Here is an 18,099-nt window from a genome sequence, read left to right as displayed (position 1 = left end):
TTACATTATTTTTGTTATTATTTTAAAGTTTAGTTGCAGAAAATCTGACTTTTTTCCCCTCAAACAGGAGTCGAAAGCGCTAGAGACGGATACCCGGTGGACGAAAAGGGTTGCAAACTATCTTGTGCTATCAATGATAAATGGTGTAATTCCGCATGCCACTATAGAGGCGCCAAATATGGATATTGCTACACAGGAGGATTGGCGTGCTACTGCGAATCAGTTCCTGATGACGTGAAAGTATGGTCCTACGAAACTAATACCTGTGGAAAAAAATAAAATATATCTGTCTTTATTTTTTGACACGTTTTCTGATAATATGTAACTTGATAACTGATATTAAATCATAATCGTACATTAAAAGTTTTTCTTCTTCGACTGATTATTTTTATAAAATATTCGTGTTTATCACATGAATTCAGTAATAAATTACTACTTTTCCGACTGTTATATATAACAGAGGAAAAGTATGGCGATCGATCGAATATAACCCCCCCCAGAATTTCACATTTTTAGAATCTGGACACCTATGGATAATAGTGTGTGTGTGTGTGTGTGTGTGTGAGACGATTTTGTTCACCCTGTTTGAAGCTTAATAACTCGTGTGCTTTATGTTGAAAATTTCTGTAATTTGGCAGGGTGATTTGATTGCTACGGGGACTGATGATATTAAATTTTGGTGATTAAAGGTCGAGGAGGTGGGGGAAATAAAGGGGGTCGTGTTTATCTTCAGTCGGACGTAATTACGATTTTACTCGTTATTGTCATTTACAATTGTTTGTAATACACATCTCTATCCCTAAAATTAAGCTTTATCCCATTTTATAATTGTAAAAAATATAACACATTTTAAAAATGAAATATAACAACAGACGATGCCACCAAACGTTGCCGGGAAAGTTAAGCAACTCGTTTGGATCTTTCTATTAGCTATTCTTTTAAGTTGAATTCTTCCCTAAGAGTTGGAAAATGTTTAGCTGAAATGAAATCTTCCTTACTTAAATACTTCTTAAGATTTAAATTGTGTAAAACATTAAAATTATTAATGTTTCGAAGTGTTTCTAATTTATGAATCGTGATATTTTTTCCTATAATTAATTACACTCTAACGAATTTTTGAATCGGTTTGGATACGTAAGAGGAATGCGGCAACGTAATACGTGGGCGATGTCACCCTATGAGAAAGTGGTTCCTATTTTGATATAAAACACGTAAATGACACCCAGAAAAGTCAACGTGGCCAGCCAGTTTGTTTGCGTTTTGTAGTTTTATCCATCCGACTACTCGTTGGCATCCATTTTCTGAAATGTCAATTTATAAAAGTTCAGTTTAACGAATTCCTATTAAGTTTTCCGTCCTCTGAACGCTAAAAAGTGTTTTTATTTTCCTTCATGAGCGCGGCTGAGCTTTTAATGTAAGTGATTAATGACAAAGGATAAAGATCAACATATCCGGGATTGATAGCCAATGTAAATTTCTGATTCCCGACCCGAATGCGGTTACGATTTAATTAATTATTATTCTAATTATCGGTGTCATTTTTACTAGTTATTCCTTTGTTGTTTAACAATGCGATCACGTCTTTTATCATACATATAAATTAATTGTCTTCTATTAGAAAATAGCTGATAAACAGAACAATCTTCCTCATTAAATTTATTAAATCGAGTTTGTTATGAGTAAAATTATGTATACATTCCTTCATATTATTTGTACACCCAAATGCATACGACATTGGTATTTTCGTTCTATATCACTTTATTCGAAATAAGTCCTAATTAATCATTTGTTATAAAATTTTGTCATTTTTACAATTATTTTTCACAGAATTGTTCATAAAATCCCGATTGAAGAAACAAAGCAAACGTGCAAAAACACTTTAATTTACAATACAAAAATACAATACAATAAGTAAATATTATGTTAATTGCGAATTTTACAAATTAAAAGAGAATAATAATATAAATTTATCTAAAATTATAGGAAAAACTTCCTTTAAATGAAGGAAAGTTAAGAGGAATAATCAAGTTCAGTATCATTACAACAATAGAAAACAAATCTGTATCATAAAGACTGACAGATACACTTTTAAAAACTCTTGGTTTAAAACTTGTTTTCTCTTGAATTGTTATGGTTCTTCGTTTACTTGTTCAGCCGTATTTCTGTTTCTTAAATATTTACAGATTTTCTCACCAATATACGATAAACAATACACACCGCAAGCAATGATTACAACACTGGTGAGGATAACCGTAGCAGCAAAGACAGCAGTCATCGTATAAGATTTTAAGATTCTAGGATCACGCTTTGGAGAAAATAAATAAGCCAATGTAATAAAAATGGCTAAGGCAACAATAAAGCCAATAACTGTGAATTTTTTTCGGTTGCTGTCGATGGTGTTAACGAAATTTAAACATTTTTCTACACGAGAAATACTGCCGTCGTCCACTGTATCGACAGAAGGAATTCCCCTGTAAATTCCCGAATCGACACACTGACTGCTCTGAAATATCGGTACTTCAATATCATTTTCGTCACGAACGGATTGTCTTCTACGTATAGGTATTAATTCAACGTAGATCTCTTCAGATGATGTATCAATAGTTGGAGTATCTAAGTGTCTTACAGTAGGAGTTAATCGCGTGAAGTTATCATCGGAATTCGAATTTCCACTCCACTTAAAAGAATCACTTAAAACACTTAAAGAATTACTGCGAACACGAGAAAAATTTGCTTCCGCCATCTTACTGAAAGCAATTAAACAACAAATTATTAAATTTTATACAATAATTAGAATATTTCTGTAAAATACTTACTCTATTATCACTCAATTCACCAGCTCTAAAGATGAAAACGTCTTGTAGAGGTAGACCTATACGAAGAGATTCCCAGTTGCACCTTGTAATTTGTATAATTATACGTGTTCAGCAGAGTTGCAAGTGACCATTTTGATTATATTAAGTTATTTAATGGTATAAATCTATTATTAAATTAAAATGTAAATTATAAAATACCTAGTATTACTATAGAAAGGCAGTTTATAATTTACATAATACTACGATGGTATCAAAATGATTTTTAAGAAATTTGCGGGATTTTCCGGGATATTTCCCTGGTTAAAAAAACAGTAGGGATTTCGGGATCCCGTTGGAAAAAGTTTAATTGTTCAAGAGGTCTAAAGAAACAATGTAATAAAAGGTAATTTATTGTAAAGAATAGAAGTGAAAGACGAGCAATTATTGGTCACAATTGGTCACAATTCACATGGTCACAATTCTGGGCTGCAATTTTTAATCATATTTTAAATTTATTTAACTTAAAACATATGCTCTCCACTTCATATTAGTAGTGGCTTGCCTCTGTACATCATACTTTTCCTTTAACAATGAAGTGCCGGTCATCTATCTAACACCTTTCAGAAGAAAATTTTTAATTTGAAATAACGTAATTTCCGGTTTGCATCGGGGCATCCCCGTTCCTAAGGTTTTCATGTCTTGTCTGGTCTTTCATCTAACTCCATTCTCGAGATTAAGGAATGACGGTGGGAATTAATAGGTCTGCAAGTTACAGCCCAACAATAACAGAACAAGCTATCTTTAAATATTGTCTTTTTAAGTACATTTTTTATAAATGTTTGTACGAAACGTTGTTTCTTTTATTACGTATTATTTTCTTTCATACAACACAAACCCGCAACGAACCATGCGACACGCGCGGCAGTACTGTCTAGACAACTAATTGACCTTGTGGACATCTGTTACTTGATATCTCTGGTCATTACCATGAACGTCTCAGGAGAGGACAGGTTTCTAGACAATAGGGTATGAGTTACCATAAATACTCAAATATATCACGTAATTTTCGAACATTTATACTCTTTCAATAGATGGAGACCACATAAATCGTCCAAAATGAAAACGTCTATTGGGTATATAATTTCAAAATTTGCTGAGGTCATAAACAACATCCAATAGGATGTAAAATAAGCTTCGCCCGAGTTATCTCGTCCATTGGAAGATTAGAAAGGATAATTGAAAATTGGACGAGTTATCTCGTCAATGGGCGTTAGGGCCTTATATCTGGAAGCAGGTTTAACTATCCACCCCTGTATAATTCATAGAGAAAATATGTTTTCGAAACTCATTGCAAATCAGGATTATACTTTTTTGCAATTATTTAATGTCATTAAACAATAAACTTAAAGTAATAATGTGTTGTGATTGCACTATTTACCACTAATCCCAAATTAATATTCTAATGATAAAAATTAAACTGTTTATTCAGGATTTAAAGTGATAAGCTCGCAATTTGTTTTACTTTCCCTGTTGTTACATACACATAACAAGGAAAAGTATTAAAATGGTGTCAAATACAATACAGATATATAAAGAGGTGTATTTCAATCACGAGAGGACTGAAATCGAGCTTTCTTACAGGTGGAAAACAACCCATTTGACGTGGCAAAAACACGAGTTCTAATCCAAAAAACTTCCTTCTAATTTTAAATCAATACGGATAAATACGGTGCAATACAGATAAACCGTAAGTAATTGATCTGTCTTAGCCTCGTTTATACCACTGGGTTTAGTAATTACGAAGATCTGAATCGGAAATATTGTTGCAGTCTTGATGGATTCTGCTTAATAAAACACATTTTTAGTGTGTATTATCGCGTATCTTGAATAAAATACTCATTTTCACGAAAATTTCATGCTAATATTCGTGAAAAAGTGCAAAAATGTTTACTCCACCATCCTTAGTGTAAACTTTTTGTTCCAATGATTTGAAAATTAATATAATTACTCTTTATAAAGATAATTTCTTGCACTCATCTAAGATGCAAACTGGTTTACATTAGCACATAAAACATTTTATATGATATTAAGTGTTGACATTCTTCTATTTACTGATAGAAGAGTGGGAGTTTCACGATTTTTGTAGGTTGATGATCCTAACAATCGAAAAAAATCATTTATGAAGTCTCAATAAAAGAAATCAAGCAAATAAATGGAACTATTTTAATTTACATGCAAAAAAGTTTTAAATTACATAATACAATTTTGAATAAAGATAACAAAGTTCAACGTTTTTTCCTTGTGAGAAAGACTACTCTTTGATGATAACTTGAGAGGAAGAATAAAGTTCCTCTCAAACTTTTACTGTAGAATATGAACTCTGATAAAGATGCTATAAAGATCACGGATCCTCTTCTTTCAGATGACTCATTTTAAAATTTGTCTTCTTCTGAAAGGATATTTTATTGCCTATCGTTCCTCTTCGTTTTCTTCTTCAGTTAGAATATTATTTTTCAGTAAATTATAAATTATTTTACTTATATATATATATATGAGCAGTTGGCCCCCCACCTAATGAGCACAAGAAAAAAACAAAAGGTGAATGCAATTATTTAAATATCAATTATTTCAATATTTAAAAAATACTGTTTGATCACTCTGAAAATGAATATAATAAAGATATGTAGAAACAATAATAATGGCAATAGAAAAACCAATCACCGAGAGTGTACCAAAGTTCTGCTTGACATTTTTCACTGAATTTAAGCATTTACTTAGATACGAAGTAGTGTTCGTATCGTCTGCTGAAGTAACATCGAAGGAGGAAATTTCCTCGTAGACTTCCGAAGCATTATTCTGAGGTGGTGTGGAAGGTATTTCCTCGTAGATTTCCGAAGCGGTGCTCTGAGGTGGTGTGGAAGGTATTTCCTCGTAGATTTCCGAAGCTGTGCTCTGAGGACGTGAGGAAGAAATTTCCTCGTAGTTTCCCGAAGCAACACTCTGACTGCTATCAATTATCGATACTTCATCGTTTTCGTGGCTTCGGTTTCTTAGTGAAGGTGTAAGTTGAACGTCGTTCTCTGTATATGGTGTATCGCAGCTTGGTGTATCTAAGTTTCTATTAAATTGTATATAATTATCTTCTGAAATCGAATTCTCTTTCCACAAAGCTTCTAAAGAACCACTGAGAGCACGTAAAGAATCACTCCGAGCACGAGTAGGATTTGCTTCCGCCATCTTACTGAAAGCAATTAAACAACAAATTATTAAATTTTATACAACAATTAGAATATTTCTGTAAAATACTTACTCTATTATCACTCAATTCACCAGCTCTAAAGATGAAAACGGCTTGTAGAGGTAGACCTATACGAAGAGATTCCCAGATGCACCTTGTAATTTGTATAATTATACGTGTTCGGCAGAACTACAAGTGACCATTTTGATTAACTTAAATTATTTAATGGTATAAATTCTATTATTAAATTAAAATGTAAATTATAAAATATCTAGTCTTACTATAGAAAGGCAGTTTACGATTTACATAATACTGTGATCGCATCAATAATAACACCGAAATAATAAACTCATTTATACCTTACGATTTGCATTATAATACGTGTTCAACGGAGCTGTAAATTGCAAATTTGGATTAATATAAAATTAACAGGTTTATAAAAGTTTGATATTGTCGAAATTAAAATAATAAATTACTTGTTTTATTTTATAAATTATACTAGTAGAGTGATAAAAACTTCCATATTATTTAATTACATAATATAGAACCTATTGAACTTCATATAAATTTAATGCTGTTTGATAGCGATCTTTTGAGAAACGATTTATGTGAAGATCTATTTAACAATTAAAGAATGTGAACCCTTAATTTGCATATAAATGAATGAAAGATGGGAAATATGGAATAATAAGCAAACGAAGAGCGAAAAGTAAATATGAAATCCACGTGGCCAGCCTATTGGCGAGGCTCGAGCCTACGACCAAATGTTCAGTGGTTTTATCAACTGACTGCTGGTCAGCCTTAGTTGCCAGTTTCCCAAAGAAAGTCCTCCCAGGAGGTACTTCTTTGGCAGATGGCCCACGTGTGGCGTTGCCGTAAACAAATAAATCAAACAAGCCCTTAAGGTATGCATATCTGGTATTGACTTTCATCTTTGTAATTCAGTTTTCAGGATTTTAACGAAAGACAGACAGCCTGATGAGAGAGAGAATGTACTGGTCTGCAATTTGAAAATTGCAACCCAATAATTGGCCTTTTCGGCCATCCTGCGATACTGTGTAACACAGTATCGCAGGATGTAATTACTATGTAATACACAGTAATTACATATTTTGATAATGATCAAACTTAGATAAAGAGAATTTCGTTGCAGGTTTGTTTCTGTTTAGCTAAGCTCCTCCACACTACTGAAAATTGCTCATACTGAAGAATTTTTCGAAGATAATTTTACCAAAATGGACGACGTTTTGTGGCCACTCCGATGTTCATATCGCTTCTAGTAGTCTGCCAACAAATTGCCTGAAAGCTTAAACACAATTTTGAGTGGCCAAATGAATAATAATAAATACATACCAAATGAAAAAGAACCCCATGGATAAGACAGAGAACAGAAGATTTTTTATGAGATTTCTGTTAGTTACATCTGGATAGCAGAAATCAGCAGCAATAACCACGGAAATGAAAGTAATTGGGTAGTAGATAAAGCCTATAACATTCGGGCCACACAAAATTTGTATGATATTTAGTTTTATCATCATCACCCGAAGGATTTTCATCGATTACTAAATCCTCCAAGCTAAGTATTTCGGGAATTTTGCCTATAAATGACGAGACTTTTGGTCTCACTTCAGGAACGTCGAGGGTTTTTCTATGAGTTCGTGGTTATCCGCAGGTTGAACTTCTTTCTTGACAAGAAGAAGAAGAAGATGATGATGTCCCAGCATCATCATCAGTTTGATTAAAAGTTATGTTAGGAATATGCACAGGTTTTGTACATTCTGTACTGTATTATTTCATAATTCTAATAGAATTTCTAAGTTTGTATAAAATTTAATAATTTGTTGTTTAATTGCTTTCAGTAAGATGGCGGAAGCAAATCCTACTCGTGCTCGGAGTGATTCTTTACGTGCTCTCAGTGGTTCTTTAGAAGCTTTGTGGAAAGAGAATTCGATTTCAGAAGATAATTATATACAATTTAATAGAAACTTAGATACACCAAGCTGCGATACACCATATACAGAGAACGACGTTCAACTTACACCTTCACTAAGAAACCGAAGCCACGAAAACGATGAAGTATCGATAATTGATAGCAGTCAGAGTGTTGCTTCGGGAAACTACGAGGAAATTTCTTCCTCACGTCCTCAGAGCACAGCTTCGGAAATCTACGAGGAAATACCTTCCACACCACCTCAGAGCACCGCTTCGGAAATCTACGAGGAAATACCTTCCACACCACCTCAGAATAATGCTTCGGAAGTCTACGAGGAAATTTCCTCCTTCGATGTTACTTCAGCAGACGATACGAACACTACTTCGTATCTAAGTAAATGCTTAAATTCAGTGAAAAATGTCAAGCAGAACTTTGGTACACTCTCGGTGATTGGTTTTTCTATTGCCATTATTATTGTTTCTACATATCTTTATTATATTCATTTTCAGAGTGATCAAACAGTATTTTTTAAATATTGAAATAATTGATATTTAAATAATTGCATTCACCTTTTGTTTTTTTCTTGTGCTCATTAGGTGGGGGGCCAACTGCTCATATATATATATATAAGTAAAATAATTTATAATTTACTGAAAAATAATATTCTAACTGAAGAAGAAAACGAAGAGGAACGATAGGCAATAAAATATCCTTTCAGAAGAAGACAAATTTTAAAATGAGTCATCTGAAAGAAGAGGATCCGTGATCTTTATAGCATCTTTATCAGAGTTCATATTCTACAGTAAAAGTTTGAGAGGAACTTTATTCTTCCTCTCAAGTTATCATCAAAGAGTAGTCTTTCTCACAAGGAAAAAACGTTGAACTTTGTTATCTTTATTCAAAATTGTATTATGTAATTTAAAACTTTTTTGCATGTAAATTAAAATAGTTCCATTTATTTGCTTGATTTCTTTTATTGAGACTTCATAAATGATTTTTTTCGATTATTAGGATCATCAACCTACAAAAATCGTGAAACTCCCACTCTTCTATCAGTAAATAGAAGAATGTCAACACTTAATATTATATAAAATGTTTTATGTGCTAATGTAAACCAGTTTGCATCTTAGATGAGTGCAAGAAATTATCTTTATAAAGAGTAATTATATTAATTTTCAAATCATTGGAACAAAAAGTTTACACTAAGGATGGTGGAGTAAACATTTTTGCACTTTTTCACGAATATTAGCATGAAATTTTCGTGAAAATGAGTATTTTATTCAAGATACGCGATAATACACACTAAAAATGTGTTTTATTAAGCAGAATCCATCAAGACTGCAACAATATTTCCGATTCAGATCTTCGTAATTACTAAACCCAGTGGTATAAACGAGGCTAAGACAGATCAATTACTTACGGTTTATCTGTATTGCACCGTATTTATCCGTATTGATTTAAAATTAGAAGGAAGTTTTTTGGATTAGAACTCGTGTTTTTGCCACGTCAAATGGGTTGTTTTCCACCTGTAAGAAAGCTCGATTTCAGTCCTCTCGTGATTGAAATACACCTCTTTATATATCTGTATTGTATTTGACACCATTTTAATACTTTTCCTTGTTATGTGTATGTAACAACAGGGAAAGTAAAACAAATTGCGAGCTTATCACTTTAAATCCTGAATAAACAGTTTAATTTTTATCATTAGAATATTAATTTGGGATTAGTGGTAAATGGTGCAATCACAACACATTATTACTTTAAGTTTATTGTTTAATGACATTAAATAATTGCAAAAAAGTATAATCCTGATTTGCAATGAGTTTCGAAAACATATTTTCTCTATGAATTATACAGGGGTGGATAGTTAAACCTGCTTCCAGATATAAGGCCCTAACGCCCATTGACGAGATAACTCGTCCAATTTTCAATTATCCTTTCTAATCTTCCAATGGACGAGATAACTCGGGCGAAGCTTATTTTACATCCTATTGGATGTTGTTTATGACCTCAGCAAATTTTGAAATTATATACCCAATAGACGTTTTCATTTTGGACGATTTATGTGGTCTCCATCTATTGAAAGAGTATAAATGTTCGAAAATTACGTGATATATTTGAGTATTTATGGTAACTCATACCCTATTGTCTAGAAACCTGTCCTCTCCTGAGACGTTCATGGTAATGACCAGAGATATCAAGTAACAGATGTCCACAAGGTCAATTAGTTGTCTAGACAGTACTGCCGCGCGTGTCGCATGGTTCGTTGCGGGTTTGTGTTGTATGAAAGAAAATAATACGTAATAAAAGAAACAACGTTTCGTACAAACATTTATAAAAAATGTACTTAAAAAGACAATATTTAAAGATAGCTTGTTCTGTTATTGTTGGGCTGTAACTTGCAGACCTATTAATTCCCACCGTCATTCCTTAATCTCGAGAATGGAGTTAGATGAAAGACCAGACAAGACATGAAAACCTTAGGAACGGGGATGCCCCGATGCAAACCGGAAATTACGTTATTTCAAATTAAAAATTTTCTTCTGAAAGGTGTTAGATAGATGACCGGCACTTCATTGTTAAAGGAAAAGTATGATGTACAGAGGCAAGCCACTACTAATATGAAGTGGAGAGCATATGTTTTAAGTTAAATAAATTTAAAATATGATTAAAAATTGCAGCCCAGAATTGTGACCATGTGAATTGTGACCAATTGTGACCAATAATTGCTCGTCTTTCACTTCTATTCTTTACAATAAATTACCTTTTATTACATTGTTTCTTTAGACCTCTTGAACAATTAAACTTTTTCCAACGGGATCCCGAAATCCCTACTGTTTTTTTAACCAGGGAAATATCCCGGAAAATCCCGCAAATTTCTTAAAAATCATTTTGATACCATCGTAGTATTATGTAAATTATAAACTGCCTTTCTATAGTAATACTAGGTATTTTATAATTTACATTTTAATTTAATAATAGATTTATACCATTAAATAACTTAATATAATCAAAATGGTCACTTGCAACTCTGCTGAACACGTATAATTATACAAATTACAAGGTGCAACTGGGAATCTCTTCGTATAGGTCTACCTCTACAAGACGTTTTCATCTTTAGAGCTGGTGAATTGAGTGATAATAGAGTAAGTATTTTACAGAAATATTCTAATTATTGTATAAAATTTAATAATTTGTTGTTTAATTGCTTTCAGTAAGATGGCGGAAGCAAATTTTTCTCGTGTTCGCAGTAATTCTTTAAGTGTTTTAAGTGATTCTTTTAAGTGGAGTGGAAATTCGAATTCCGATGATAACTTCACGCGATTAACTCCTACTGTAAGACACTTAGATACTCCAACTATTGATACATCATCTGAAGAGATCTACGTTGAATTAATACCTATACGTAGAAGACAATCCGTTCGTGACGAAAATGATATTGAAGTACCGATATTTCAGAGCAGTCAGTGTGTCGATTCGGGAATTTACAGGGGAATTCCTTCTGTCGATACAGTGGACGACGGCAGTATTTCTCGTGTAGAAAAATGTTTAAATTTCGTTAACACCATCGACAGCAACCGAAAAAAATTCACAGTTATTGGCTTTATTGTTGCCTTAGCCATTTTTATTACATTGGCTTATTTATTTTCTCCAAAGCGTGATCCTAGAATCTTAAAATCTTATACGATGACTGCTGTCTTTGCTGCTACGGTTATCCTCACCAGTGTTGTAATCATTGCTTGCGGTGTGTATTGTTTATCGTATATTGGTGAGAAAATCTGTAAATATTTAAGAAACAGAAATACGGCTGAACAAGTAAACGAAGAACCATAACAATTCAAGAGAAAACAAGTTTTAAACCAAGAGTTTTTAAAAGTGTATCTGTCAGTCTTTATGATACAGATTTGTTTTCTATTGTTGTAATGATACTGAACTTGATTATTCCTCTTAACTTTCCTTCATTTAAAGGAAGTTTTTCCTATAATTTTAGATAAATTTATATTATTATTCTCTTTTAATTTGTAAAATTCGCAATTAACATAATATTTACTTATTGTATTGTATTTTTGTATTGTAAATTAAAGTGTTTTTGCACGTTTGCTTTGTTTCTTCAATCGGGATTTTATGAACAATTCTGTGAAAAATAATTGTAAAAATGACAAAATTTTATAACAAATGATTAATTAGGACTTATTTCGAATAAAGTGATATAGAACGAAAATACCAATGTCGTATGCATTTGGGTGTACAAAAAATATGAAGGAATGTATACATAATTTTACTCATAACAAACTCGATTTAATAAATTTAATGAGGAAGATTGTTCTGTTTATCAGCTATTTTCTAATAGAAGACAATTAATTTATATGTATGATAAAAGACGTGATCGCATTGTTAAACAACAAAGGAATAACTAGTAAAAATGACACCGATAATTAGAATAATAATTAATTAAATCGTAACCGCATTCGGGTCGGGAATCAGAAATTTACATTGGCTATCAATCCCGGATATGTTGATCTTTATCCTTTGTCATTAATCACTTACATTAAAAGCTCAGCCGCGCTCATGAAGGAAAATAAAAACACTTTTTAGCGTTCAGAGGACGGAAAACTTAATAGGAATTCGTTAAACTGAACTTTTATAAATTGACATTTCAGAAAATGGATGCCAACGAGTAGTCGGATGGATAAAACTACAAAACGCAAACAAACTGGCTGGCCACGTTGACTTTTCTGGGTGTCATTTACGTGTTTTATATCAAAATAGGAACCACTTTCTCATAGGGTGACATCGCCCACGTATTACGTTGCCGCATTCCTCTTACGTATCCAAACCGATTCAAAAATTCGTTAGAGTGTAATTAATTATAGGAAAAAATATCACGATTCATAAATTAGAAACACTTCGAAACATTAATAATTTTAATGTTTTACACAATTTAAATCTTAAGAAGTATTTAAGTAAGGAAGATTTCATTTCAGCTAAACATTTTCCAACTCTTAGGGAAGATTTCAACTTAAAAGAATAGCTAATAGAAAGATCCAAACGAGTTGCTTAACTTTCCCGGCAACGTTTGGTGGCATCGTCTGTTGTTATATTTCATTTTTAAAATGTGTTATATTTTTTACAATTATAAAATGGGATAAAGCTTAATTTTAGGGATAGAGATGTGTATTACAAACAATTGTAAATGACAATAACGAGTAAAATCGTAATTACGTCCGACTGAAGATAAACACGACCCCCTTTATTTCCCCCACCTCCTCGACCTTTAATCACCAAAATTTAATATCATCAGTCCCCGTAGCAATCAAATCACCCTGCCAAATTACAGAAATTTTCAACATAAAGCACACGAGTTATTAAGCTTCAAACAGGGTGAACAAAATCGTCTCACACACACACACACACACACACACTATTATCCATAGGTGTCCAGATTCTAAAAATGTGAAATTCTGGGGGGGGTTATATTCGATCGATCGCCATACTTTTCCTCTGTTATATATAACAGTCGGAAAAGTAGTAATTTATTACTGAATTCATGTGATAAACACGAATATTTTATAAAAATAATCAGTCGAAGAAGAAAAACTTTTAATGTACGATTATGATTTAATATCAGTTATCAAGTTACATATTATCAGAAAACGTGTCAAAAGGTAAAGACAGATATATTTTATTTTTTTCCACAGGTATTAGTTTCGTAGGACCATACTTTCACGTCATCAGGAACTGATTCGCAATAGCACGCCAATCCTCCTGTGTAGCAATATCCATATTTGGCGCCTCTATAGTGGCATGCGGAATTACACCATTTATCATTGATAGCACAAGATAGTTTGCAACCCTTTTCGTCCACCGGGTATCCGTCTCTAGCGCTTTCGACTCCTGTTTGAGGGGAAAAAAGTCAGATTTTCTGCAACTAAACTTTAAAATAATAACAAAAATAATGTAAAAAGGAAGAGAAATTAAAAATTAATGAAAATGATTATTCTTCGAGTAACTGTTTCCTGAACGAAATTGATATTTCTTATAAACAAATAAATTAAAGTATAATTACTTAAAGACAACTAAGAATTGTGATCACGTGGAATTTTCATGATATGTAGAACATAAAATAGGTTTCAAAATTAAGCTCACGAATAAAAAATCTGGATCATTTTTAAAATGTTCTATTGATTTTGGATGCAGTACATTATTTTAGTTGTAAACATTTTCTTTGAACCGTGGAGTTTTAATCGTTTTTTTTAACCTATCTAACATCCAACTCAAGGCCTATTTCTTACAGGAAGTCCTCTCGATAAGTATCTGTCCTTAAGAGATCATCCGTACGTTTCATTGTAGATCTCGTTTGATATCCTGTTAATATCTACCAAAAATTATTTTTCAATCGCTTATATTTCTTTCATTAGATGAAACTAAGTAAATAAGAGATGTTTTTGAAAATTCCTTTACAACGAGGATCAGCCGTGTGGCTTGCTGCTGTTGGGTTCCGAAATTATTTCGGATTCCCATAGAATTAAGGATCGATTAAGGAATTAAGGAATTAAGGAATTAGATTGAGGATCGATTCCAGGAGAGTTGAAAGCATTCCAGGAATTTTCTGAGGTTGATCCATCGCGGATATGTCGGGCCTCGTCTTTATTATTTGGCTGCCTTGTTGTAAATCTGCTCGACCCCACAACGATGCTGGATAAGAAGCTCTCTTAATGCCCAAGAAAGGAAAAAGTCCATAAAACTCATAATTCTAGAACAGTTAACACTAAAAAGTTTCATCAATTAACAATGATTTTATTATCAACAATTAAAGAACAATAGCTATCTTTAAATATTTCTCCCCATAATCCAGACGAATTGGCCATCTGGAATATAATCATGAAACTTCTTATTTTATTACAAATTTTATGATATTTTATACATAAGTGCACATTAATCATATTATAATTTCAAATTAAAGTGAATATGAAGAAAATATTTATTGACGAAACTTTTTATGAGACATAATCCCGCTTTTAACCGAGCAATAATATTTTTTGGTATTCACTGATGATTAATGGCACTCTAACAAAATAAATCTTGAAACCTTCAGTGAATTTTTCATAACAAAATATATCTAAATAACAATCAGAGACACTTCACAACTTTTATCTATAAAGATACCGCTGGGTGCACTTAGTGATCCTTTAAAATTGGAAGCTTTAGTGAAATGTTTTGTTGCCTACGTTAAAACGTGCCATTAATAATTACTTATTGTTCAATATTTTAATTAGGAAGGAATAAAATTTTTGTAGAAGGTTTAATACGAGCTACTTAAATGATATTATTTAGAATAATTCAAATTTTAATATTAATTTTTATTCTCAGTAATGTTAGATGCAGGCAGCATAGATTTTTTTCTATGGCCTCTTAGAGATTGCGAACACGTACTGTACGTGTTCATATCCGCAACGGATCAACCTCAGAAAATTCTTGGAATGTTTTCAACTCTCCTGGAATCGATCCTGAATCCCTTCAGCGATAAGTTTGATTTCTTGGCCAGTCAGTAATGGACAGAACTAGGCGTTATACAACTCAAAGTTTGCATTTTTTTAAAACCAAATCAGTTATTTTTTATAACTAATGTCTATGTATGAAGTATAATAGCATAACAAGTTGTAACTTCAGAGTTTTAAAACTGCCAAGTTTAGCAAGAATCGAGTGGTAGATTCAATAATAAAACTGATATAGATTTTATTTAAATTATCGAAGTTTTTAAACGTATAAAAATAGAGTTTACACAGGTGTTGCGGATAGTTCTGAAATTACAGTACTTTTTATTAGAAAGTAATAATTACGACTTTATTGTTTTTGAATTTCCATTTAATATACGTTAAGAAGAATAATGGCAGATGGTCCACGGAAATGAAAATAATATAAATAGCGCGAGTATTTTACATGAGTTCATAATCACGTCAGCGAATCGTGGTGGTCCCTTCAAAGAAAAATACTAAAATAAAATCCACTTCTACAATGAAAATATTTATTGCTTTTGCTTTCATCTCAGCTTTACTACTTTTAGGTAAGGACACTTTTGCATTTTATACTTATATATTCTGATTTCAGGTCCAATAACTGCCACACGCAGAATGTTACCTCATTCTCAGTACGACGAAATACAGCTTAATCCAAAATAATTTCGGAATCCAAGAGCAGCAAGCCACACGGTTGATCCTCGTTGTAAACGAATTTTCAAAAACACCTCTTATTTACTTAATTTCATCTAATGAAAAATATATAAGCGATTGAAAAATAATTTTTGGTAGATATTAACAGGATATCAAGCAGATCTACAATGAAACGTACGGATGATCTCTTAAGGACAGATACTTATTGAGACGACTTCCTGTAAGAAATTGGGCTTAAGTTAGATGTTAGACAGGTGAAGAAAATGAGGAAAACTCTACGGTTCAAGGAAAATTTTTACAACTAAAATAATGTGCTGCATTTAAATTTAATAGAGTATATAAAATATGATCCGGATTCGTTATCCATAGACTTAGTTTAGGTATCTATTTTATGCATAAAGTGTCGTGAAAGTATCACGCGATCACAATTTTTAGTTGTCTTTAAGTAATTATACTTTAATTTATTTGTTTATAAGAAATATCAATTTCGTTTAAAAAAACAGTTACTCGAAGAATAATCATTTTGATTAATTTTTAATTTCTCTTCCTTCTTACACTATTTCTGTTATTATTTTAAAGTTTAGTTGCAGAAAAACTGACTTTCTTTTCTTCAAACAGGAGTCGAAAGTGCTAGAGACGGATACCCAGTGGACGAAAAGGGTTGCAAACTTTCTTGTTTTATCAATGATAAATGGTGTAATTCCGCATGCCACTATAGAGGCGCCAAATATGGATATTGCTACACAGGAGGATTGGCGTGCTATTGCGAATCAGTTCCTGATGACGTGAAAGTATGGACCTACGAAACTAATACCTGTGGAAAAAAATAAAATATATCTGTCTTTATTTTTTGACACGTTTTCTGATAATATGTAACTTGATAACTGATATTAAATCATAATCGTACATTAAAAGTTTTTCCTGTTCGACTGACTACTTTTATAAAATACAGTGGTGCCTCGTATAACGTACTTAATCCGTTCCAGGTGCACGTCCGTTAAGTGAAAAGTCCGTTATGCAAAACGCATTTTTCCATAGAAATGTTAAAACATATAACTCGTTCCGCAGCATAAAATAACCGTACTGTACCATAAAAAAATTTAAAATGGAGCATGCACCAATTATGCCGGGTAGTCAGATGTTATGACGGAGAAATGGAAGAACACTTTCGTAACACATTCATACAGATACAGACTTTTTACATATTGCAGCAGGTCTCTTTTTATTGTTTTTTCATCGGAGTCAGATTCGGGAGAGGCTACCGGAGCTGGCAGGGTCATCTCCTCTTGTTCCATCCTTTGTTTTTTGGCAGCTGGCTTCTTGAAAAACATGTCCAAGGTAGTTTATTTTTTCTGTTCTTCAACACCTGTCGGAAATGACGGGCAAGGGTGTCATTGTAGAGATCATTGATCCTGTTGGCTTCAGCTCTATTCGGATAATGAACACTTTTTCAGAAGCCACGATTTGCAGAACACTTGAATAAATTTATATACCCTGCATTGAGGTGATGTATGTAATAAACAAGGGAGCAAGCCAAAATACAACGGGAGCTCTGTACTTCAGATATATCAATAATATATTCTTACTAGCTGTTACCCGCGACTTCGCCCGCGGTGGTTTTGAAAGCAAACCCCATTTATATTCAGTATTTCAACAATCATAGTAATTGTTAAATAACACCTACCGCTGAAAATAATGAGAATTGCCGAAAATAAAACTAACTATTTTCAATTTGATCAATCGTTGTATAATCAAACCAATATGCAATAACAAATTCGAATTTAAAACGATTCGAACATTTGGTTAAAAAATCGAAAAAATATAAAAATATTTATAACAATGTTTGAAATGTTATCAATTTAATACACCTAAGTACTCAATGAAGACTAAACGTAGTTGAAAACAAAAAATCGTATCTAAAATAGTACAGTGAAAACCGTTCTTCCTGTTAAGCCTTAATCC

At 32.4% G+C, this 18,099-nt stretch overlaps 3 protein-coding genes across 4 annotated transcripts; 1 reads left to right on the top strand and 2 right to left on the bottom strand.

Moving 5' to 3' along the window:
• Positions 1-1,734: 1,734 nt before the first annotated feature.
• LOC111636286 lies at positions 1,735-2,950 on the bottom strand. Its single transcript, XM_023381498.1, has 2 exons — positions 2,817-2,950; positions 1,735-2,747 (listed from the first exon to the last, which is right to left on the bottom strand). Exon 2 carries the CDS (start codon positions 2,741-2,743, stop codon positions 2,129-2,131), a length of 615 nt encoding a protein of 204 aa, XP_023237266.1. The 5' UTR covers positions 2,744-2,747; positions 2,817-2,950; the 3' UTR covers positions 1,735-2,128.
• A 2,064-nt stretch (positions 2,951-5,014) lies between these two features.
• Positions 5,015-6,405, bottom strand: LOC111636287. 2 transcript variants are annotated; one of them, XM_023381500.1, is made up of 3 exons: positions 6,393-6,405; positions 6,106-6,222; positions 5,015-6,036 (listed from the first exon to the last, which is right to left on the bottom strand). In XM_023381500.1, exon 3 carries the CDS (start codon positions 6,030-6,032, stop codon positions 5,424-5,426), a length of 609 nt encoding a protein of 202 aa, XP_023237268.1. In that variant the 5' UTR covers positions 6,033-6,036; positions 6,106-6,222; positions 6,393-6,405; the 3' UTR covers positions 5,015-5,423. The 2 variants fall into 2 exon arrangements, with proteins under 2 accessions (XP_023237268.1, XP_023237267.1); XM_023381499.1 differs by lacking the exon at positions 6,393-6,405 and adding an exon at positions 6,315-6,333.
• Positions 6,406-10,978: 4,573 nt separating this feature from the next.
• On the top strand, positions 10,979-12,194 carry LOC111636295. Its single transcript, XM_023381511.1, has 2 exons — positions 10,979-11,112; positions 11,182-12,194. The coding sequence occupies exon 2, from the start codon at positions 11,186-11,188 to the stop codon at positions 11,798-11,800; it is 615 nt and encodes a 204-aa protein (XP_023237279.1). The 5' UTR covers positions 10,979-11,112; positions 11,182-11,185; the 3' UTR covers positions 11,801-12,194.
• The last annotated feature ends 5,905 nt before the right edge of the window (positions 12,195-18,099 follow it).

The sequence above is a fragment of the Centruroides sculpturatus genome, unplaced genomic scaffold, assembly GCF_000671375.1.
Source record: "Centruroides sculpturatus isolate CEXI.00-Female unplaced genomic scaffold, Cexi_2.0 scaffold984, whole genome shotgun sequence".
In the NCBI taxonomy this organism is placed as follows: domain Eukaryota; kingdom Metazoa; phylum Arthropoda; class Arachnida; order Scorpiones; family Buthidae; genus Centruroides; species Centruroides sculpturatus.
Note: the sequence above shows the minus strand (reverse complement) of the source record. Positions and strands in the feature narration are given on the sequence as shown.